This window comes from Ovis canadensis, chromosome 5 (assembly GCF_042477335.2).
Source record: "Ovis canadensis isolate MfBH-ARS-UI-01 breed Bighorn chromosome 5, ARS-UI_OviCan_v2, whole genome shotgun sequence".
In the NCBI taxonomy this organism is placed as follows: Eukaryota; Metazoa; Chordata; class Mammalia; order Artiodactyla; family Bovidae; genus Ovis; species Ovis canadensis.
Window position 1 is genome coordinate 57561091 of NC_091249.1, and position 24321 is coordinate 57585411.

At 48.9% G+C, this 24321-nt stretch overlaps 1 protein-coding gene across 5 annotated transcripts in view; it reads right to left on the bottom strand.

Moving 5' to 3' along the window:
* The window catches only part of FSTL4 (follistatin like 4), a 739698-nt gene that overhangs the window by 32587 nt on the left and 682790 nt on the right, over positions 1 to 24321 (bottom strand). For all 5 annotated transcript variants that reach the window (XM_069592040.1, XM_069592042.1, XM_069592041.1 and 2 more), the window contains one exon: positions 13590 to 13710. In XM_069592040.1, the coding sequence (XP_069448141.1) occupies positions 13590 to 13710 (121 nt within the window). The remainder of the gene's footprint in view (positions 1 to 13589; positions 13711 to 24321) is intronic.

The window sequence follows — 24321 nt, forward strand, 5'->3', positions numbered from 1 at the left end:
GGACAAAAGAAAAATTCTATCCCCTCATTGTGAGAAATGGATGCTGTAGCTCTTCAGGAAGCTGGTAATAATCTGATCAACTTAGTTTGAGTTTCAAGTCTGTCCTCTGGTTGAGCTTTGGGACAAAGTAAGAGGCCAAGGATAAAGCCAAATGGATAGCTAGCAAAGGGCACAAACCCACCTTCAGAGTGACCAGAGCTGTCTGCATAATATCAGCTTGGAGGTGCTAACCACAGAGACCAAACAACAATAAAGTCTGAGTCATTTCCTTGGTTTTTCTTTGTCTGCAGTTCAAGGGGAAGAGTTCCAGGAGGTGGGAGAAGGTCCTTGTCACAGGTCAGGCCACTGGGGATGGAGGACGCAAATGGGGCTCTAGCAAAGGCGTACCTGGAGGGCTGCTTAGAACACAGAAGTGGATCTCCCTTCTCTGACTCCCCTTGGTCCAAAGAGCAAAGGAACAGTAATTTATCTAGGAAACCGCCTTATAACCTGAATTTTGTAAAGGGAGGAATGGGGTTCAAGTGGAAAAGTTAGTAGGGTTTTGCTTAAGGCTCAGAGATAGGGCTGGGGGCTCTTAGGAGCACTGGACTGGTGGGGAGTTGGATAAGGAGGTGGAATACCCTGGGTTCTAGAATGTGGGAGGCCAGGACCTGGGAGTGAATAACCTTGGTTCCTGCTAAATCACTATTTATTTATACAAGCCTGCCAAGCAACCACAAGGAAGAATCAACAAAAATAGAATCAGAAAGGAACGAATAAACTTGCCAAAAAAGAGGAACTGATAAATCTGAGACTTGGCTTTTCATAAAAATCAATAAAATAGCCAAATTTCTGGCAAGGCTGGTTACTAAAAAAAAAAAAAAAAAAAAAAAAAGAACACAGAGGAGGTTTAAAAGTATAGAAACACTATGTTCAATTATAGGTAATAAATATCAAAATCTCAATGAGACGAATCACTCAAAAGGAAACTTTAAAGTATTGACATGGAATCAAGAAGAAAATATTTAAAACATTTAAAAACACTACTTTCCAGTTATTCAATGAATACATTGTAGAGATCTGTTATACAATCCGGGCCTATAATCAGCATGTTATATTGTGCACTTAAACATCTATTAAGAGGGTATAGCTCATGTTTTGTGTTCTCACCACAAAACAAACAAACAAGAAACACAAAGGGACTCAAGGAAACTTGCGGAGGTGAGGGCTATGTCTGTTACCTTGATTGTGGTGGTAGTATCCTATGTGTGTACATGTCCAAAGTCGTGAATTTGTATATATTAAACATCTGTATATAAATTGTACCTCTATAAAGCTGTTTTTAAAAAAGCACTACTGATTAGTTTCATAGGGAAGCACTCTGATTAGTTTCATAAGGAAGTTCCTTTTAGGAATGGCTAATTCCTAGCACATACCACAGAGAAGATGTACCAAGTTTATTCTGAAGCTAGTATAACCTAGACATGGAAACCTGCCAAAGAGAGTACACTACAGACCTAACTCACTCAGCACTAGATATACCCAAATCTCAAGTAAAATATTAGCAAATCAGGATTCCAGACAAGATGGTGGAATAGACGGACTTGCGCACGCCTCCTCTCACAAAAACACCAAAATCACAACTAATTGCTGAACTACCGTTGGGGAAAAAAAAGACTAGGACCTACCAAAAAAGATATTTTACATCCAAAGACAGAGAAGAAGCCATAAGGAGATGGTAGAAGGGGAGCTTTTGTGATATAATCAAATCCCATACCTGCCAGGTGGGTGACCCACAAACTAGAAAATAATTGTATCACAGAGGTTCTGCTGCACGAGTGAGAGCTCTGAGCCCCAGCCAGGCTTCTCAGCCTGAGGGTCTAGCACTGGGAGGAGGAGCCCCCAGAGCATTCGGCTTTGAAGGCTAGTGGGGATTGAGTGTAGGACTGGGAAAAACTCCACAGGACTGGGAAAAACAGAGACTCTACTCTTGGACGGTGCACACAAGATTTCACATGCATTAGGACCCAGCACAAAGCAGTGACTCCATAGGAGCCTGGGCTAGACATACCTCCAGGTCTTGGAGGGTCTCATGGGGAGGCAGGGGTTGCTGTGGCTCTCTGTGGGGTCAAGGATACGGATGGCAGAGTTCCAGACAATACTGATCAGTGTGAGGACTCCTGGAGGTCACCATTTTGGCAATGAGACCTGGCCCACCCAACAGCCCTGCAGGCTCCACTGCTGGGACACCTCAAGCCAAACCTAACCAGCAAAGTGGGAACACAGCATCACCCATCATCAGACAGGCTGCCTAAAGTTGCACTGAGCTTACAGTCACCTCTAAACACATGCCTTGACATTACCCTGCCCACTAGAGAGACAAGACACAGCACCATCCACTACTAGGCAGCACCAGTCCCGCTCACCAGGAAGCCTGCAAAAGCCCCTGGGCCAACCTGACCCACCAGAGGGCACGCATCAGAAGCAAAAAGGTCCTGCAACCTGTGGAAAGGAGATGACAGACACAAAAAGGTAAAATGAGACAGCAGAGAAATTTGTTCAAGACAAAGGAACAAGATAAAAACCATGAAGAACAATTAAGTGAAATGCAGATAGGCAATCTACCTGAAAAAGAATTCAGAGTAATGATAGTAAAGGTGATCCAAGATCTCAGAAACAGAATGGAGGCACAGACTAAGAAGACACCAGAAATGTTTAACAAAGACCTGGAGGAAGTAAAGCACAAACACAAAGAGACGAAAAATACCCTAGAAGAGATCAATAGCAGAGTAAATGAGGCAGAAAAATGGATAAGTGAGCTGAAAGACAAAATGGTGGAAATCACTGTCATGGCAAAGAGTAAAGAAAAAAGAAAGAAAAGAAATGAGGACCTAAGAGACCTCTGGGACAACATGAAATGCCCTAAGAAAGACACCTGGCACAGCTGATGCCAGAAGAGAAAAAATTAAATGCACCAACATTCACATTATAGGAGTACCAGAAGGAGAAGAGAGAGAGAGTGAACCTGAGAAAATATTTGAAGAGATAATAGCTGAAAACATCCCTAAGGAGTTGCCGTAAGATCCAGCAGTCCCACTCCTGGGCGTACATCTGGAGAAAACCATGATTTAAAGGGACACAGTCACCCCAAAGTTCACTGCAGTGCTATGTACAATAGCCAAGACATGGAAGCAACTTAAATGTCTATTGACAGATGAAGAATATGTGGTATAATTTATAAGCCATTATAAAGAATGAAATAATGTCATTTGCTGCCACATGGATGGACATGGAGATTATCTTACTAAGTGAAGTAAGTCAGACAGAGAAAGGTAAATATCATATGATACCATTGATATTCGGAATCTATAAAAATGATACAAATGAACTTATTTGCAAAGTAGAAACAGACCCACAGACTTAGAAAATAAACATATGGTTAACAAAGTGGAAAGGTTGTGGGGAGGAATACATCGAGAGTTTGAGATAGACCTATATACCCCATTATATTTAAAATAGGACCTACTAAAAAATGACCTACTGTATAACACATGGAATTCTGCTCAATATTCTGTAATAACCTAAATGGGAAAACTTTTTGAGAAAGAATAGATACACGTATAACTGAATCACTTTGCTGTAAACCTGAAACTAACAAACCTAACACTATTAATCAACCACATTCCAATACAAAGTAAAAATAACAGATATTGACAGACCTGGAGACAGGAGAAGCAGTCAAAGAGAAATGTCATATGATATCATTTATATGTGGGAAAAATGATACAAATGAACTTATTGGCACCCACAGACTTCAAAAGCAGACTTATGCTTGCCAGAGGGGGGAATGTAGAGGAGAGGAATAAATTAGGAGTTTTGGCAATCCACTCCAGTATTCTTGCCTAGAAAATCCCATGGACAGAGGAGCCTGGTGGGCTATAGCTCATGGAGTCGCAAAGAGTCAGTCACAACTGAGTGAATGAGTACATGAGTACAACGGGCTTCCCAGGTGGCTCAGACCACAAAGCTTCTGCCTGCAAAGCAGGAGACCTGGGTTTGATCCCTGGGTCGAGAAGATCCCCTGGAGAAGGGAATGGCAACCCATTCCAGTATTCTTGCCTGGAGAATCCCGTGGACCGAAGAGCCTGGTGGGCTATAGTCCATGGGTTCGCAAAGAGCTGGACACAACTAAGTGACTAACACTTTCACTTTTCCAGGTGGCACTAGTTATAAAGAACCTGTCTGCCAATGCTGGAGATAAAAGAAGCACGGGTTCAATTCCTGGGTGGGAAAAATCCCCTGGAGGAGGGCATGGCAACCCACTCCAGTATTCTTGCCTGGAGAATCCCATGGATAGAGGAGGCTGGCTGGCTATGGTCCATAGGGTTGCAAAGAGTTGGACACCATTTCAGTGACTTAGCATGCATAGCATACCATATATAAAACAGATAATCAACAGGGACTTACTGTATAGGACATGGAAATTTACGGAATATTCTGTAATAACCTAGAGGGGGAAAGAATCTGAAAAAGAATGAGTATATGTATAAGTAAATCACTTAGCTGGACCCCTGAAACTAACACAACACTGTAAGTCAATTATGCTCCAAAATAAAATAATTAAATTAAGAACACAAAAAACCAAATACACACATAAAATATTAGCAGATCAAATCTAGCATGGAATTAAAAGAACATACTGGGACCAAATATAACGTGCTTCAATGACTATTAGGAACTCTGTACTTAATCATATCCAAGTCAAAGGCAGTCAAAAAAGAAACACCATTTGATAATCTTGCTAGACACTAAAAGGCATTTGAAAGAAAAACTCGAAATGCATTTCCTGGGGGGAAAAAAACCTCAATAAAATAGGAACAGAATAACATTTTCTTCCTACAATGACGAATATCTCTATAAAATGAAAGAATGGCACCATTCTTTTCAGAATGGTGAAACATGAAGTGGGGAAAAAAACAAAAGAGGAAAGAAGGTAATACCAGACTGCCAACATTTGGTGGATGTTATTGTCAACAGAAGGCAAGAAATGGGAAGAAACAAATATTAAAGAGATGGAGAAAAATGATACTTTGTTTGGATATGGTCCAGATAATGAACCAAAAATGAAAGGTTTTAGAAGTGAATATCGTAAAGGGGCCAGCACCCAAACAGACAAACTTGTGTACTCGCAGTGACGAGACAGAAAACACAGCAGACGGACAGGAAGGAAATTATAACATCCCCCTGAAGACACTGAAAAGAGGCTTGAAAAACTAGAGAGAGATGGTCTTGGATAGGAAGGCTTACTGCTGTTAGGAAACAAGATACTCCAAATTATGCCAAACATTTAATCTAATTCCAGTTCAAATCAATTGGTGGGGTCTTGACAAAACAACCCTCAAATTTAGCTAGAAGGAAGAATGTGCAAGAAGAGAAGAAGAAATCTTGAAAAACAGGTCATGGTGTGACCTTTTTTTCATATCAGGTATCACAAAGTATTTCAAGAATTACAATAGCTAATGGGGGAGGGGGAGAGGAAGAGGGAAAGGGAGAGACCGCAGGGGCACTGGTGGTGGTGAGGAGGGCTGAGGGATTCCCATCTTTGAGTCCAGCACCACATTAATGGTCTTGGTTGATGTTTACAAAGTTCTGTCAACTCAATATTGTGCAGCCAACATTTATTAACTCTTATCCCTTGGAACACATGGAGATCAAACCAGTCAATCCTCAAGGAAATCAACCCTGAACATTCATTGAAAGGACTGATTCTGAAGCTGAAGCTCCAATACTTCAGCCACGTGATGCGAAGAGCTGAGTCACTGGAAGAGATGCTGATGCTGGGAAAGATTGAGGGCAGGAGGAGAAGTGGGTGACAGAGGATGAGATGGTTGGATGGCATCACCGACTCCGTGGACATGAGTTTGAGCAAGCTCCAGGAAAGTGAAGGACAGGGAAGCCTGGCACGCTGCAGTCCATGGGGTCACAAAGAATCATACAGAAATAAGTGACTGAATAACCGTCAAGTGTCAGGCATTACACACAGAGTGGTGAAAAAGACTGGCCCAGTCTCTGGCCTCATGAAGCTTTCTGTCGGGAGGAAGGTGAATAACATAATTGCTAGTGTGATGGGCATGGCAAGAAGGCGAATGGGGATGGGGTCTGGGAAGACTTATCTGAATAGAGCACTCAGATGCACTCTCTCCACCTCACAAAGGAAACACCAACCTTCCTTCTGCCATGGTGCCCCCCCCCCCCCCCCCATTGATAATAGGTTTGTCCTGTGAGCTGTGGGTTTGTGGACTGCCCTCCTCAGTAAGGTACCTGGTGGCCAGCCCCAGCCTTGAAGACTGGCCTTTGCCCCTGCCCTGAGGTCTGATGGGACTCTGTGGACCCATGAAGAGGTCAACTTGAGCATGCACTTGCATCCCCTGGTGGGAGGGTGGGGTGGGGTGCCTGTTGAAACAATCCTGGGCCCACCCCACAGTGTTTTGATTCCAGAGGGCTGGGGGACTGGTTTCTATTCGTCAGGTTGTAGGTGAGATGCTGGGTCAGCCCTGATGGGGAAGCTCTCACAGATGGATTGAACTGAAAAAGGGTGGCAGCATTGTGGAACAAAACAAACCCTGACTGAAAGTTGAAGGTGTGGAATCATCCACTCAAAAACAAGGGTCTATTTGCTGGGCAAAGACACTGGGCCTCCAGTGGCAGGGGTTAGAAGACAGCTCCCGGGTGCGGAGAGGGGCACCCTTGGCCGGACTGGAGTCTCCAGTTGCTGAAGCCATCCTGGGGTATACAACCACTCCTCCTCAGACCTCCGTCTGTCCATCAGACTAAAGATGGGCCTCACTCCTCAAATGCTCCACCTCCCAGTGGCCCCGTCCCCAGTCTCATCTCCAACTCAGGACCACCAGGACACGTTTGCTCATGCCCTTGGTTTGGGATCCTGTCAGTCTTCACAAGAGCTGAGGTCTCTGGGGGCATCCCTTATCCCAAACCTGCTATTGTACCTTCTAGAACTCATGTTCCACCATCAGCAAAATATCCTCTCTCCTCAGACTCTTCTGTGAGTGTCCCTTCACCTTCTCATTCAGATGGAAGCCTGGCGACACTTCTCCTGCAGCCTCTTCAGTGGGTGCGGCTCCCTCTCCCCTTTGTCCCCTACCCCATAGGCTGGGAGGTGGGGCAGGCCCTCTCTTTCCCTTCTCCAGAAAAACGCCGGTTTTGAGTTTTCTGTCCCACGAGCCTAATTCCTAGATTCCATCCCCTCACATTTCATCCAGGACATTGCTCCAGCACGTTTCTTTCCCTCCTGTATCAGTTCCCCATTTCAACTGGATCTTTCCTATCAGTCCACAAATGCTTTTAATTTCCATCTTGGGGGGAAAAAACCAAGCATCTTTGCCTCTGCTTCTCTCCCCAACTGTGCCTTGTTTTTCTTCTTAGAAATACCCTGAAGAGTTATCCGCACTTGGTGGCTCTCACTTCTCTTCCCCCCAGAGCCAGCTCCAGCAGACCCATCCCCGCAGCACCATGGAAACGTCTCTGCTCTGGGCCTCAGTGACGCCCAGCTCCACTGACCCGATCCAATGGCCAGTTCCTGTCCTCACCTTCCCTGACCTACCTCTGGCTGAATTCAGCATAGCTGATCACTCCGTCCCGGATACCACACTCCTGGTCCTCCTATCTCTGGCTTTGTCTGTGCCTTCCTGCCTGCTCTTTCTCACCACCACCCCACCCCCCCCCCCGCCCCCAAGGCGCCCAGTGCTATCATGCCCGCTTGCTGGACTTTCTCTATCTGTCCTCCTTCAGCATCTACCTTGGTCCATTGACTTTAAACACTACCCACCCTGTGAGGCATATGGCATTTATTCCTCCAGTCAAAACCTCTCCCTTCAACTCCAGACTTAGATACCACATGGGCTACATAACACCTTGTCTTTATCGTGTCACCACCAGCTCCTGATCTTCCTTCCCCAAGCCTGCTCCTTCACCCTCTTCTCCGCTCAGCGAATGGCCACTCCTCCTCCTTAAAGATCGTTTGGAGGCATCTTTGACTTTCCCACCACATGGACACAATGTCATCTTTTCAGTAAGGCCTTGACCTGCCATCCTGCCTAAAGTTTCCAGCTTTTATTGGAGTCTCCTTATCCCCTCTTGTTTAAAACATTTTCCCCCTTAGTATCTTCCACCCTTTGACTTGCTCCACAAGGATGGGGATTTTGGTGTCTCCACTGCTGTGTTTTCAGTGCTTAGCCTGGTGAGTGTTATGGAGAGAAATTCAGTAAATGCTTGTTGAATGAATGACCATCCTGAGGATGACGTGGTGTTGGTGGCAAGGCAGGGTGGAGGGGGGATGAGGGTGGGAAGGGAGATTCTTAGCCGAGGGAACAATCAGTACAGGGCAGGGGAGTCAGGGGAGCAGGGCAGGCCTGTCTGGGAGCGAGGCATTCACAGGGTAGGAGCATGTGGGAGGGGTGGGGCAGGGCCCAGGTCTCAGTGTGTGTGCATACGTGGGCTCCTGGGCCTGGAAGCTGCTGTTGCCGCTCTGAGAAACAGTGGCCTGGGCCTCCACTCCCATGATTCCTGAGAGACTGGCACGGTGGAGGCCAAAGTGGCCCAGCTCAGCCAGCAGCAATGGGAAGGGGCCCTGCAGACTGACCCAGGCCCCTGGGCTAGATCAGTGCTGGCAGCCTCCTGGATCTTCCCGGCCCCACGGCCTGCATGGTGGAGTGGAGGGTAGGGTGGCCTGTGAATGGAAGGCAGGCTCCAGGGCACCAAGGAGCTCCACCGAGAAGCCCATTTTGCCCTGCCTTGACCATTGCAGAGTTGATAACTGGTACTAGGATGTTAGAGGGAAAAAATAAAACCATCCCATCATTTGGGTGGAAGCCTGGTCACTGCTTACAGGACCCAACTGTGTTCCTCAAGTGCGATGGGGCATCGCTAAGACTGAGGTGGTGTGGACCAGGTCTGAGTGAGCACTGTAGCCAGAGGCATGGATCCAGCCTCCTGCCAGGAGAGGGAGGGCCTGAGAAGAACCCTGAGCAGGGAGGTGTCCAAGACCTTGGTACCTGAGGTCCCTGTTTGGGTAGGTTCCCATCAGAGAGAAGTCCTGCATTTTCTTTGTGAGAGACTCCCCTCTCCAGGGCGGGGCTGGGTGGAGATGCAGCTCTCTGCCAGAAGCAAGGCAAAGCCCAATTGCTTTCCTTTGGCCCTGATCTCCTCTCTTCCTTTGTGTTAATTCACACACCAAAATCATTCGAAATTAATGTTGTCCTGGGTAAACACATTCATTTCCTTTTAAATTTGCAAAACCTTCCCGTGAAAACATTTGAATACATAACGCAACAGCACATTTTCTTTGGGAAACATCGATCATTTCCAAGGTGAAAGGCAGCATAAATATGTCTTAAGTAAGAGGCACATTCACAAAAGTACCAAGCTGCAGTAATCAACAGATTCGGGAGATTACTATTGTGTTTTGGGAATGAATCGTTACTTGTCTGAACCGTGGGGAGGTCGAGGGTGTTTTTAATTTAATGGATTAATCATTTATGTCTGAAGTTTTTCCTCTTTCTTATGGAAGCAATGCAGGAGGTTTGCATGAAGTTATAAATCATGTCAGTGTTTGGGTCTCATCTCTGGGAGGCCTGGTCTATGGGGAAGTTATACTAATAATTTGAGAAAGAAAGGAAATAGTTGCCTAGAAGTGTTCCCTTTAGCAAACCAGGTCAAGGCAGAGTTCTGGATGGAGAAGCCCCAGAAGGCACCCAGAAGCTCAGCCTGTATGTGTGGTCCTGCCCCTGCCACCAGGGAATAGAGCAGCTCCAGGGAGAAGTCTATATTTTATTCCTGGCCTGGCAACTTCCTCTGGATCTTGATCTTCCCATCTGTATAATGGGTTGCAAGCTCTGTGAGCTCAGACCATCTGTGTGCACCAACTATGGTTAAAATATGGTTTGAGACAAAACAAAATCTCCCCTATATCTGTCCCATCCTGGACTTTGAATTACATCTTTCCAGGTATTTCCCAAGCATTTGACACGTATCCTATCTCATCAAGCCTATAAGGTATATTGTTATTCCCACTGTACAGGTGAGTTTACCCACCTAAGATGCATGTCAAGGAAGTACCAGCACTAGGATTTGAACTCAGGCCTCTCTGGCTCAGAGTTCATGCCTTGACCTTATGACAAAAGTGTCTCCAGTTTGGGTCTGCACTGTGCCTTGGGTGGAACAGCCTCACCCAGTTCCTATTCGTCCGAGTGGTTTCGCATGAATGATTTCTCTGTCTCTTGGGCCCACCAGCTACATACTTGGCACGCCTGCTGGTTGCCTGGAGAATTCTGAGCTTTCTGAGAGGCAGGGCGCTGGCCAAGGCGTCCCCCCCCCCCCACTTCATCATCCTCCCCTTCCTGTCCTCACTCTGACCGAGGAGAAGCTAGCAGGAGGAACTGACATAGAACATCACTCCCTTTGTGTCCCAGGCACTGCCTCGGCTTAAATAAGCCACAGGCCCTCTCCAGGCCAAGAGGAGACCAAACCTCACCACCTGCAGCACAGCTGAGTGACCACACTTGATTCTACCCAGGTTACTAGGGGACACCTTTCATGCTTTGACTCATGCTGGGGGTGAATGACAAAAAGGAACAAACCCTACAGATGAACCTGTTACTGCTCTCTCACAACTTCCCAACAAGATGACCCAGCAAGGTAGTGCTGCTTCTGTACTGAGCGCAGACAGTGCCTTCTCTCCTTTCCAGTCCTTCTGCTTGGAAGCCCCCAAGCCCACTGCCTCTGTGAGTTTTCCCTAGAAGCCCAGCCCTCTTGACCCTGGGATCCTGAGCAGCATCGGTGTCTGCACAGGGTCTGCTGAACCCACCAAGAGCTGGACGACCAAGCTGTTGCAGGTCACCGACATCAGTCCTGCTGAGGGCAGGGGCTGCCCTTACATCTGAGCTGTAAGTCCTTCACTGGATGCCTGCTGCTTCTGGCCTGCGCTCAGCACCTGAGGCGGGGGTAGGCCAGGCAGGTTTGCTGTTTCCTATCTGCAACACCCCCCCACCCCCACAGTGTGCCCCTTTAGCAGATCAACACCAACCTGCCGACCGACCACACCTGGATTCTCCAGCAGCCACAATGCAATGTTCCAGAGTGAAGGGGCGGAAAAGGCATTAAGAGTCCAGGCTTTGGTGTCAAAATCTATTGTGCAGTTACTAATTGTAGGGCTGAGGGTCCTGGGCAAGTAATTTAATCTCTCTGTAGTTTCCAACCCCTAGTTTCCTCATCTGTGAAACAGAGAAGGTGTCCAGTAGATATCTGGGAAACGTTCCTACTGTAATTGTGTCTTTCATGCCATTCTGCTTTCAACAGCATCTTCCCATCTTCCCACACAGATAGGATGGTCTTCCTCTCAGTCAACACAGTAAGCTTCACTTCTGGAATACACTTCCGGAAAACCTTGTGTCTTCTCCCTGGTCAACCAGCAATGGACTCATGTCCTTGGGAGGCAATACTGGGTCTACCTCATGCTATCCTGCATGAGGAGTTGCTTAATGGACCCAAATGCCACCCCAGGTGCCAGTGGCCAGCCCAGCCCAGGGACTTCGAGGGCTCCTGGAGTGAGGCCCACCCGGATGGCCTAGCCTGACCGCCATGGAGCCGAACACAGTGCGCCATGGAGTGAGGTAGAAAGCCTACTGCAAAATACAGAGGTCCTGGGACTACCCTGGTGACCCAATGGTTAAGAATCCACATTGCAATGCAGGGGACACGGGTTTGATCCCTGGTCAAGGAACTAAGATTCCACATGCCTCGGAACAACAAAGCCCACAGGCCACAACTCCTGAGCCTGTGCACCACAACTAGAGAGTCTGCGCCACAACGGAAGATCCTATACGGTGCAACGCAGATCCTGACTGTGCAACTAAGCCTGATGCACCAGATATACAAATAAATAACCAATAAAATTATTAAAAAAAATACAGAGGTCCCCGTGTGCTGCCTCTGACTCTAGGACTTCAGCTTAAAGAGAAGCCTTAAACCTCTCAGCACTCAGAAAATGGATTTCGAGTGGCGTCTCTCTGGATCTCAGCAGGGAGGTTTTGCTGTTTCAACTTCCTGAGGCCCCAAGCAGCCCCTTTAGCAAGAGGCTGGTGGGTGGGTAGGGAGGCTTGAACAAAACTCTCTAGCTGCACAGCCCACTCTCCACCCAAGTAGTGACAGGGAGCAGCCTAGTCTCTGCTTTAAAGCCAGCAGCACATGGTGTCCACAGGTCTGGGCCCTGCTCCCGGACTCGGCACTGGGAGGGAGGAAATGGTTCATCCCCCATCATGAGCTCTGTCTCAGAATTCTGGGGGACCATGAGGCAGAAGGATCCCCCAGCAATTTGTGTGGACCTGCAATTTGTACATTGAAAGTATTTAAGACCACAGCATCTCCTGCAGAAGCCTGAGGTGAGGACAGGTTCTCACTCGTGAGTTACTCTGGCTCCTGGGCAGGTGGATTCCCCCACCCAGGCCCCTCTCCCCACAGATTTGTTCTGGAGGAAATGAAGGGGACAGGCTCAAGCCCTCTCCTTGTGCCCTCAGTTCTTGTGGGGTGGGGGCAAGATGTGAAGGGTTGGATGGAGGATCTGGGAATTCTTGATTTCCCATTTTCAGCGGGTCTGAGGACCAGAGGGAGCTGTGCCAAGTCACATGGAGTTGTTGTGCTCCCACGTATTTACCAACACCGTACAGCGCTGGGTACCACTCGCCAGCTATAGCTGGCAGTGCCCTCTTCACACTGCAGAGCACACAATCTGCCCCTGGAGTGACCCAGACACTGCCTACCGGCTGCACACACAAATGAACTCTGAATGCCAGCTTGGATGGCTCATCCAAGGGATGTTATAACTAGGAACCTGTGTGTTATTTCTGATGAAATCCAGCAACTTCACTGTACATCTGGAGTCAAGCCAACAAGCATAGCCACAAAACCCCAGAGGATTAAGTATGTCCCAGCTCAAGGGAAATACTAATAAAATCTGACTTAGGCAGTATGAATATAAAAATCCCTAAAACATCCTATAGGACAAATGCAGAGGCAAGCTGGGCTTACTCTGTTGTCCTTAAATGGCTTGTCACCCAGGATCCCAGAGGCAAGTGATACTGAACCTTGTGATGCAATGATCCTCAACACTGTGTACACTTTATCTTAAAACAGAAGCCCCGGACACTGGCTGGCACCAAGGATCTGGGACTGACTTGGAGCTTTCACATTATTCTCTGGTGCACAGACACCCTGCTCAGGCTTGCTCAGTGCCAGCAGTGGGGCCCAGCTGGGCATGGCTTGACACGTCAAATTTCCCTGGGGTGCTGACCCACCTAAATGACTCACCCCCTCCCACTTGGACTCACTTCATCAGAGGAGGCTTCAGGGAAGAGCCGGACTGGGAAGTGAGTTAGCAGACTCTGCCCCTGCCCACCGCCCCAGATACGGGAGCAATGGGACACTTTGGGGTCAGGTATTTCTTCAAGAAGACAGAATGCAAGAGAGGAGGAGGGTTATTCTGAGCAGCCTTTGGGGAACACTTTGGGGCAACAACATGCATGGAGCCATTTACTAACCATTCACCTGCAGGACGTGGGTCTGGAACAGCTGCTCGTGGCCGGAGGCGTGGCAGGTGTAATTGCCCATGTGGATGGTGGTCACCTTGGTGATGTAGAGGGAGTCGTCCTCTCCGAAGTCCTGCTTGGGCAAGGAAGACAAGATTGGCTTCTCTGTTGAGTGGGCTGGGAAGGACAGCCAGATTTTGGGATTTGCCAGAAAACAGAAACCCTGCAGCTGCGAGGATGTCCTTTCTGCCTGGCCCCTTGCTCAGCCAGAGCTGCCTGTGGGGCTGGGCAGCAGGACCGCCATGTCTCCACCATGCTGCTTGCCCAGACCCTGTACATCATTTTACTACCTGATTCACCTTCTCTGGGAGGCCCGGCTGAATGCCTTCCCCAGCACCCTCCAACTCCGTTTATACAGCTGGCCTCACCTGCCTTGCCTGTTAATCCTGCTGCTGCTTGGCTGGTTTTTTGGACTCTTGTCCACCTGTTGAGATGCTCTGGAGGGCGGCCTCCTTTGCAAACTTGTTCTTAAGACTGGATAGCAAATATTTTGGCTTTGTGGGCCACAGGGCTCTGTCAACTACTCAACCCTGCCTTGAGGCGTGAAAATAGCCATACTGATACCTAAATTCATGAGTATCACTATGTTTCAATGAAATTTTATTAAAAAATGGGGTGGGCTGCATTTGGCTCACAGGGTATGGTTTGCCTATCGCTGGTTTAGATCTTACCTCCCTCCCCAAATAATTTCAGGCAGCTTGCAGAGATCTGGGTAACCTCAGCAAAGGAAAACAGAACTCTGAGGAAAATGAAGGCAAACAGGAAACAGGGCAGGATGTAAAAGAGAGCAGGTGGGGCCCATGTCAGCCATTCCATGAGAGATGGCTCAGTGGTAAGCCTTGTCCCTGTGACATCTGCAGCCTCACTGTGGGGTCCGATTTGGCCAGCACCTTGGGAGGGATGAGCAGCAGGGAGCTTCGGGCTGATCAAAGTCACCTGCTAAGCACAGGGCAGGAAGCACTGTTCCAAGGGCTTTCCAGCCAGCTGCCTCTTCTGCAGAGCCCTGCACAATGCTGGCCCCATCCAGGCACTAGCTGCAGACAGGCTGGGGATGGAATTGCCTGGCGTTTCAGGGAGTTTGGTGTTAGCTACCAAACACGTCTGAGGTGTGGTACTTAGAGCTTACGGGGCAGAACAGATCCTGACTCCCTGGTAAGAAATGGGGCTGGCAGCCCTAGCCGCAAGGAGTGATGGGGGAAGCGCGGTACACACAGGAGACTCAGGTTTTAGCTTGAACTGTCACTGACCAATGTCCCCTCATCCCTCTGGGAACTGGCTTCCCCTGCCTGGAGGTTGTGGAAAATTCCTATGCCCTGTCTGCCGATGGGAAGCATGACAGACATGGGGCTGCTCCTTTTCTTATTCTTATTTTTAAAAAACTTATTTATTTTTAATTGAAGGATAATTGCTTTACAATACTGTGTTGGTTTCTGCCATATGTCAACATGAATCAGCCATAGGTATACATTTGTCTACTTTTCTTATTATTAACAGAAGATGCAAAACTCCTCCTGATCCCTTGGAGACAACACCAAACCATCCCTCCTGTTATTTCTCTTGTCCTTCCTGAGCTCCCTCCTCCCACGGAAGCAATTCGGTGGCAGGAGGGACAAAGGCCACTAGTCAGTGTGGCAAGGGCCCAGTCACAATCACAAGTCCTTTAAGGAGGCTTTCTGGCTAGTTAACCTAATGAGGGGTGCAGGCCCAAGTGAGGTCTGGGTTAAGGAAGGCGGAAAGTGGATGCATGCAGCCTGCTCTTGGTATCAAGGAAAATGATACTCAGAAGTGCTCCCACTGGGGTAAAACATTGGAGAAGGCTGCAGGAACCCTTAAGAGTTTTCTCTGAAACATTGCTCTGCTTTAAAAAGCCTCATTCCGATTACCCGGTGGAAACTTCAATAATAAAAATAAAACACCAGATAGCTGATTTGTCCTGTGTCAGAACACAGTCATAAAGGGTTCATACCTGAGTTGCTTATGAAAAGTTAATAGTTACTCGCTTCTGGGGATGACATGTTTCTAATCTGAGCTGTTTCCCGTGTTAAAACCTAAGTCTGAAGGAAAATACATTTTGCTTGGAGTCTCAGAGGTTGGAAAGGCATCTTGAGAGAGGGCTGGGGAGCTGGGGAGCTGGGTGTGGCCCCTACCTTGGGAACCCCTCTGCACCTCACTTGGGTGGTTCCCAGACAGACTACAGACTCCATCCCAAAGGGCGACACCAGACCCATTTGCTCTCGGAGTTTGGTGCTGGGGGGGAGTCCCCTGGCATTTCCCTCTGGGCTGCCTTCCTGAGCCTTCCTATCCACCGCTCTTCCTTATAGGAGGGCCCTTGTAGCCAGTCTTGGGTTCTGGCACCCTCTGCTCGTACTGCCACCTCAATGGGATGGTGTGGTCATGGGGATTGCAGGCTGAGAAGGGCCCCAAGGCTGAGGTGCCCACAGGTCCACTGCAGGGTGGTGCTAGGTAACACCACCAGCTCAGGGTTCATGAGCTAACTGTGTGCTGGGAATCTTGACACACATCACCTGGTTTAAGCCTCAGAAAAAAGCCCTGAAAACCATAAAGCAAAACAAAAGCCAGTCCCTACAGGATGAGAAAGTAGAGCCCTCCTGCACAATATATTCAGAGTCTGACCTTCTCCACCACCTCCACTGCTATTGCCGCAGGCTCGATGCAGTGAGCTCCACCGCTGCGCTCTGCCTCCTTCCTCCGCATCACAGCCCAGCGACGCCCCTTGTCTTACTCCCATTTAGCGTACTGTTTGCCACCTGTCTCCCTGACTAGCATGTGAGTGCCCTGGGGGAGGGCAGGGACACTGGTGCCCGCTGCTCACTGCTGTGTCCCCAGTACCTGGCGTAGGACTGACACAGGGTGGCCCTCAGTAGATACTCATTGAGCAGACGGTACAAGGCCCTGAGCTGGGCTCTCTGCAGGGGCTTTCCTGATTTTGGTTCTTCGGGTTGGACAATGGACATGTCCAGGACGTGTCCTGACATACCATGCCCCCAGATGTTGCCAGTCACATGGGGGTACAAATCAAGTGGCTGGCAGGGAGGCAGAGAGCCAATCTCAGGCCTTGTCCCCACTTCCCCACCCTGCTTCCTTCTCCACACTGCATTCTCAGACCGGGGCACGCTGGGAGGGCTCCATACATGGCAGCTGGCAGAGTCCATGTACCCCCAGACTAGGCTCACGGCTTCTGTGAGCCTCTAACAGAGTTGCTTGGAGAAGGAAATGGCAACCCACTCCAGTGTTCTTGTTTGGAGAACCCCGTGGACAGAGGAGCCTGGTGGGCTGCTGTCCACAGAATTGCACAGAGTCGGACATGACTGAAGGGACTTAGGAGAAGGACACGGCAACCCACTCCAGTATTCTTGCCTGGAGAATCCCAGGGATGGAGGAGCCTGGTGGGCTGCTGTCTATGGGGTCGCACAGAGTTGGACACGACTGAAGCGACTTAGCAGCAGCATCAGAGTTGCTTAGCCTCTGCTTTTCCCTCAGTGTTCCTGGGAGCAGAGGTGTGGTCCCTCAGGTGTGGAGGGTATGGGGCTGCTGGACGGGTGATGCACTATTTGGAACACCTAACTCATTAACAGCCTGTGACTCAGGCTCTGGGGAAAATGTGGTTCTGTACTCAAAAAAAAAAATCTCTGGGCTGAAACAATGGGCATCATATAATTATAGAAAAAAGTGCATATTGTTTCTGGGACATGAATACTGGCTACAGAAATCAAATTTCCCTCATTGGATGTAAAGAAATTACTTTAAAAATTGATTTATAAGAAGTTACATAAAACTAAAGCTACGATCCTTTCTCTCCTGAAGGTTCTCTGAGATGTGTCTGAATACTGCTATCAGTGCTTGATTGCATCTCTGTAATTGTCTTTTTATGGATGGCTTTTTTTTTCTTTTGCTCTGATGCATAGAAATGTATTAGCAAAATCAAGGTTCCTTCCAGAAATAAACAGATGCTAGATTAGACCATTCTTTGTATTGATGCACATCTGTCTTTGGAAAAGAGACGATTTTACTTAAAGAAATGGGTTTTGCCTTTTAAGAAGCTATTTTCTAGGTATCTGCCCTTAATAAAGCATGCAATTAAATAAGACTTGAGTATTAAACAATATTTAAGCAGAGGCAAGATGGGAGATGTTGTCACAGTGATACATGTGAGTCAGGTCGAAGTAATATGAAAATGAGCCATCAGTGCTGACTATTTAGTGACTAAATGTTAAACACAAGGACTCCAAAATGATTTCAGAGGTGAAGTTAATGGTATTGTCAATGCTGGGCTTCCCTTGTGGCTTGGCTGGTAAAGAATCCGCCTGCAATGCAGGAGACCTGGGTTTGATCCTGGGTTGGGAAGATCCCCTGGAGACGGAAACGGCTACCCACTTCAGTATTCTGGCCTGGAGAATTCCATGGACTGTACATGGAGTCACAAAGAGTAGAACACTACTGAGTGACTTTCACTTTTCACTGTCAATGCTACAAGTTTAAAACTCCATTTAGAGACATTTATTCCAAGCTTTTCTAACTCTGCCCTTCTTAGGAGCTTCCTTGGCTTTCTTTGGAGAGGATGGAGAAAGTAGAGGTCTTTCCCTCCAGGCCGATTTGACTCTGTCCCCATGAATCCCATGAACCCTAGCATCCCACCTGCACAAATGGACCCAAACTGCAGCGCCTTGGTGATGGCGGGTCCTCAGAGATGTCCGCACTGCACATGCCCCCTGCAGACAGCACTACCTAACAGGTGAGCAAAACACCTAAACCACCCCTCTAGCCAGACCCCCGGCCACACCCCTACCCTCACCCCACATGAGGAATCAGCTTGTCCCCCTCAGAAGCAAGCAAGCAAGGGAAACTGTCGTTTATTTTTGCTCCCCTCTGCTGCAGCAGGGTCCCCAATAAAGCCTTGCCTGAATTTCTTGTCTGGGCCCTAGGGAATTTCTATTGACTGAGGGAAGGCCAAGAACCCTGGCCGGTAACAAACTGAAGTTTCAAACTGTCTAGAACCTGCTGCCTTCATCTGGGAAGCCTGCAGCCCTCCCTCAGGAAGACTTGGATCATGAGTCCCCAAGCCAAGAGGGCCTTCCCAGCTCCTCTAACCTGGATCACACTGTCAGCCAAGATGGCTGATCGGCATTCTTGCTGTTTATGAAACATCCCGGAGAGGATTTGATTAAATTTCCTTCCATGGCTCATTTCAGGGACCAACAAGGCTTACAATCAGGAATTTTCACGTATTATGGTGTTTAAAACTTGTGTACACCACTGGAAGGGCTATAAACTTGGTGCAACTTTTTTTTGTAGGGAGATTTGGCAACATCCATCAAAACAGAAAATGTGTCCACCCTCGATGGAGTTACTCCACTTCTAAGAACTTAAACAACTACTTAGAGAAATGTGCAAAGAGGTATGTATAAAGATGCTCACTGCAGTGTTGTTTGCAGATGCAAAGCCTAAAAGCAGCCTGAACGTGAGCTCCCGGCATGGGGCTTGGAGCTCTGCATTTAGGGTCTAGAAGCTGGATCAGAACCTTCTTGAGGAGCCCTGTCCCTTTGAGATGGGGCCAGAAATGGTCACTAAGAATGAGAATGAGGGGTGACCCTGAGGAGGCCACTGAGAAAGCTAAGGCCAGATGAGGTACCTGGAAGGGCAGAGTCCCCCATGAGCTCTACAAGCTGTTGTACCATGGGCCAAGCTCTGTCTCTAGGAGAGCTTTGGCCAATCCTCCTAGTGGTTTGAGCTCATCCAAAGCTCAAAAGAACTGGAGGTGCATCCGTAACCAGGGTTTATTTGACAGGAGCTGGAGAGAACTGGCCAAAGCCTTTGAATGCTTCAAGTAGAGTGTTTTCCAAGATCTTAAAACAAAATGTACCCAAGCGTTTAATGAGATTATTTTAATGCAGAACCTACAACCACCGTCTAGCATGTTGCAAACAGCTCTCCATGCTAATCAAACGCCTCTCATCTTTTTACAACGGATTCATGACTGGTTCATATAAAGACAATAAAAATTAAATGAGTCATGAGCTCCTAAATCATTCTCTTTTGGTCTTTTTAATAACTCACTTCCAAAGAAGAGCTGGCTGAGAGCGTATGCTTCATTAGAGTTATTTGTTCATGGTTTTACACCATTTAGGCATGGGAAAAAAGTGAACCTTTTAACACATCCTTCAAACACTGCCACAAATACTTTCTTCTAATGGGTTTTGTTTTTCTGCTTTTATCACTGTACTCTGCCTGTCGACATTTGAAAGCCCCAAATAGGGAGATTTGGTGAAAGAAAAAAACCAACAAAAAAGAGTGGCTCTTTCAAGTCATTTGCAGTATACTAGGGTTTGTTGTGAGCTTTTTTTTTTAAAGAAGAATACAATAGAAAAATGTTTCCTCTCCCTGAGAATATCTTGGCCAAACAACTCCATGTGCTGGTCTAAGAGCTTTCTGCCTTCTCTTTGCTGCGGCAGAAGCCAGCAGCTAATGAGACCTGGGGCACCAGACACACGGCTGCACCCAGAGTGGACACATCCACTGGGGCTCAGGTACTGTAGCTATTACTGCTAGAGCAGAAGGTAGGTTCAGCTGCCCCAGAGTGAGACCCTGGCAATGCTGGGTGCTAGATGCTATTGTCCTAAGAGCAAGGAACCCATGAAGCTCTAACTGGGGTGTGCAGGTTGGCTGCAGGCTCCGGTAAGTTCCTGAAACCCGAGTGACAGAATTCTACTTGCCTCATAGGGTTGTGATGAGGATTAAATGAGATGATGCTTCTGAATGGACTATCACGGAGACCGGCCCCCCAGACACAGCAGCATCTTGGTACTGATGGTAGAAATACCTGTGTTAACACTAGCAAGGATTTGGGGATCAGCTAATTTCTGGGACTTTAGGGATGTCTTCTCCCTGCTTCTGCTCCCCTCATGGGCAGCCCCTGTCCCTAGGGACATAAAGGACAGTGAGGAAGACAGTTACATGGCGAGGGCAGGTGATATTGTTGGAGCAGGGGGTGCAGACTGGGTTTGGGGACGGTCCCTTCCCTTCCTGAGTAGCTGCTGTGTGGTCTGGGCAGGGCGCTGAGGCCGGGATGGGCCCTGCTTCTGCGGATAGTGGGGCAGCCTCCCCCAACCCTGAAGAACACCCAGTGTGCAGGCCCAGCTAGGTGAGTGTATGGATCTGCTGCTGAGATGGGCCCCACCCCGGACTGAAGACTGGCTCTGAGCCCTTATGAGACAAGGAAGATTGAGGCTCTGTTGTCCGGCGAAAAAGGGAGCTTCCTGGCTCCTATGCAGGACTCATATCCCACAGGGCTCTGTCACTCAGGTGATTTCCTTATCACAGCACTACATGACCCCAGGGCCCAGAGAGCCCTCAAAGGGGACCCGTTTGATCCTCTTCCTGCTTTGGTACCTGTGGTGAGGGCATCTTACTGCCTCCTAAGGCAGAGTCCTTTCCTAGCAAAAGCTCCTCCGACAGGCTCTGGTTGTGGCCCCCTGGGATGATGGGGGTACCCTTCTCCCACGTGGCCCTGTGCTGTCTGAGCAGAGCAGGACAGAGGCTGGGCGGGCTGACCACAGGTCCACGGGGCTGGGGATGGTGCTGAGAGGTGCAGGGTCACCCTGGCACACCAGCGTAGGTGCCCTCCTGGCCAGCAGCCTGGCCCGAGACCAGGGCACCTTCTGAGCTGGAGCCATGGCCCTGAGTCCTTGAGGGTTGAGGTGGGGGGCACAGGACTAGGTCTGAAGCTGCCAGACCCACAGCTGCTCCTGTAGAGATCCCAGCAGTTGGCTGGGAAATAAACAAATTACAGGCCACCCTTTGTGAGCTCCGGAGATAGTGCACGCATAGAAACTGTCATGCAAACAGAAGGAGGTATCATAATCTGGAGACCCACTGCCGGGAGCGGGGCAGATTCCCACCCCAGCTGGGGGCGCCTGTCTGGGAGGCCTTTGCACTCCTAGTACCCAGTGCTGCCTTCTGCTCGGGGGGTTTGTTTTTCTGGTTGCAGCTGAGTCAGGGCCCCTCATGGTCCGGGCTGCTGTGAGACTGAGATGTCTTGCTGGGGGCAGGGCTCAGGCATTCTTTGGGGGGGCGGGGAACACCAGGTCCCTAGGACCTGCTACACTGTGCTGTGCTGTCCCCTCGAAGCCAGGGAGAGTGTCTTTACTCTATGCTGGCACTGGGCTTGTCACTCGTAAGTGAATCCAGAGGAGGCTTCCTCACTTGTGCTGTCTGGAAAACCATGTACACACTGGCGACTCCTGCCTGCTCCTGACAGCGACATCGCTCACTGGGGAATCTGAGGGGTTCCTCCTTGCGCGGCTCCGGGCTAAACGGGTACATTTACTTTCTGAGCAAATATTATTCTGATGCTTGGGGCCTCCTTGATGTTGGCAAGTCAGAGAAGTTTAATTACATGTGTCATTAGCATGGCATTCTGTAATAGCTCTGTGACCGAATTCATTAACGGAATTCTTAACAGATAAGACAAGACAAATTAATATTTTGTTGCCCATGAAAGCTTCTCATTAAGAGAGTAGTGAAAAAGTGATTAATATTTTGTTGCCAATCAAGATGTCTCATACAAATGACAAAGAAAGGAGGCCCACACCTCTGTGTGCTCTCTAATCTCCCCGCCTTGGGTTTTGTAAGCTGATCAGCTTTCCCTGTCAGTGCAGCATTTCGGAGCCAGTTGCTCATTACAAGTCCTGTGATCGTGTTGTGTTTCATCTCTGACTACGGCAGGATGGGGTAGGTGCTGAGATGCCACAGGCTGATCCCTGATCTTTGCTCTACCAGGGTAGCCCCCTGGACTGTTCTCCTGTCACCCGTCTTGCTTCAGGAATGCCCTGTGTATCCTGATGACCCAGCCTTGCCCTGATCCAGCCTAATTTCCTTCTATGGCTATTTCCCTCACCTTCCAGAGCAGGGCTGTGCTTAATGAACCCCTGCTGTGTGCCAGTCACTGGGTGGGGTGCCCCCCTGCCAACATGCTCAGCCTGAAAATGCCCTCTCAAGGAGGACAACCTCATCTCTGCTGCCCCTCAGGCTCAGAGCAGGTGTATGGCTCACCCAGGGAGGCCCTGGACCCACTGGAGGTGCTGGTCAGTGTCTCCCCCTGGATGAATCAAGGCTGACCTGAATCAAGGTGATGACAGGCAGCAGAGACCATCCCAGAGTCACATCTGCCTGACAGGGGCCTCACCAGACCATGCTGACTGCTGGTTGGGGACTCAGGCTGCAAGGGGTTGAAAGTGCTGTCTGGTGGGAGAAGTAGTAATACTAGAAATAATGAAAATGAGAGCATAATAGCATGGACATTATGTGCTAAGAACTTCATGTGTCTTTTAATCCTCATTATAGCCCTATGAGACAGGATCTATTATTCATCCCCTTTCCACAGAAGAGGAAACTGAGGCTTAGAGAAGTCAAATGCCATTTCCAGGGTCGCTAAGCCAGGAAGTGGTAGAGCTGAGACTTAAACCCAGGCCCCTTTGACCCTGGAGCCTGTGCCCTTCATGAGTAAGGCTGTGCTGTCTCTCTCCTCTCTTGAAGGCAGCTATACATGTGTGTGTATGTATATGTGTCTGTGTGTGTGTGAGTGTGTTGTGTGTGTGTTTGCATGTATCAAGCCAGGACCCCTGTGGGGCTAGCACTGCCCTGCGCCCTCACTTGGGGGTTTCTCAGAAGCACAGGGCCCTGCTTGCTCGCGGGCTGCTCACTTGCCCAGAGGAGCAAGGGTTTCCTGGGAGGTAACGAGAGGCCATTAATCTCCAGTTGCACCACAATTACCCAAATTGCTAACCTCTCTGTGAAAAGCAGAAATGCAATTGAGTTGGTGCTGGAGGCATGTTCCAGGGAGGGGAAAGACACTCAAAGTAATTTAATTAACTGATGGCAAGTGCATTAAAAGGAGCTCTGCCTCTGCCTTTATTTCTACTGTCTTTAAATAGAGCATCAAGCAATGCACATGGACGTTCAGACACAGGCAGGCCTGACCTAGTTCTGAATTAATCACCACTGGCCAATCATGGTTAAACGCTGACAACCCACCCTGAGAGGTTTGCACGCACGAACGTGCACCTCATCAACACACATAACCTGCACATGCACAGACATACACACCCCAGTCTTCACAAGCAGGACACTGCCTTCCTTGCTAAGATCTCAGACAACCCTGGGCATCTTAGGCTCAGGGGAAGAACTCTGCCCACTGAGCATCTGACCAGCAAGCAACCAGGCTTGTGATGGCACTGACATTCAGAGGTGGGTGGATGCTGTCCGTGCTCACTATAGAGGGGAAACTGCAAGGAAACCATCTTGCCTGGTGTGACAAAGGTGGGGGAAGGGCACTTCTACCCAGCCCTGCGCAGGGCTGGACTCCAGAGTGACCCCCGCTTCTCATCTGCTTCCCCAACTGTCTTCAGTGTGCATCACAGGGACCCAGAGAGTAGCGGAGTCCCAGCTTTGTGATTTCTATTACCCTCTCTTTCCACAAAGCAGTCTCAGAGCTGGATGACATCTTTAAGGCCATGGGGTTTAGCTGCCTTCTTGTTCCTCGCAGCACTGTTTACCATGACCCTGAGCTTGTATGCCTCTAGGGATGGGGAGCTCACTATCTGATGTGATGGGTCACTCCAGTGCAGGGCAGGGATGATGGCTGGAGTGGTGCTCCAACCAAGCAGTT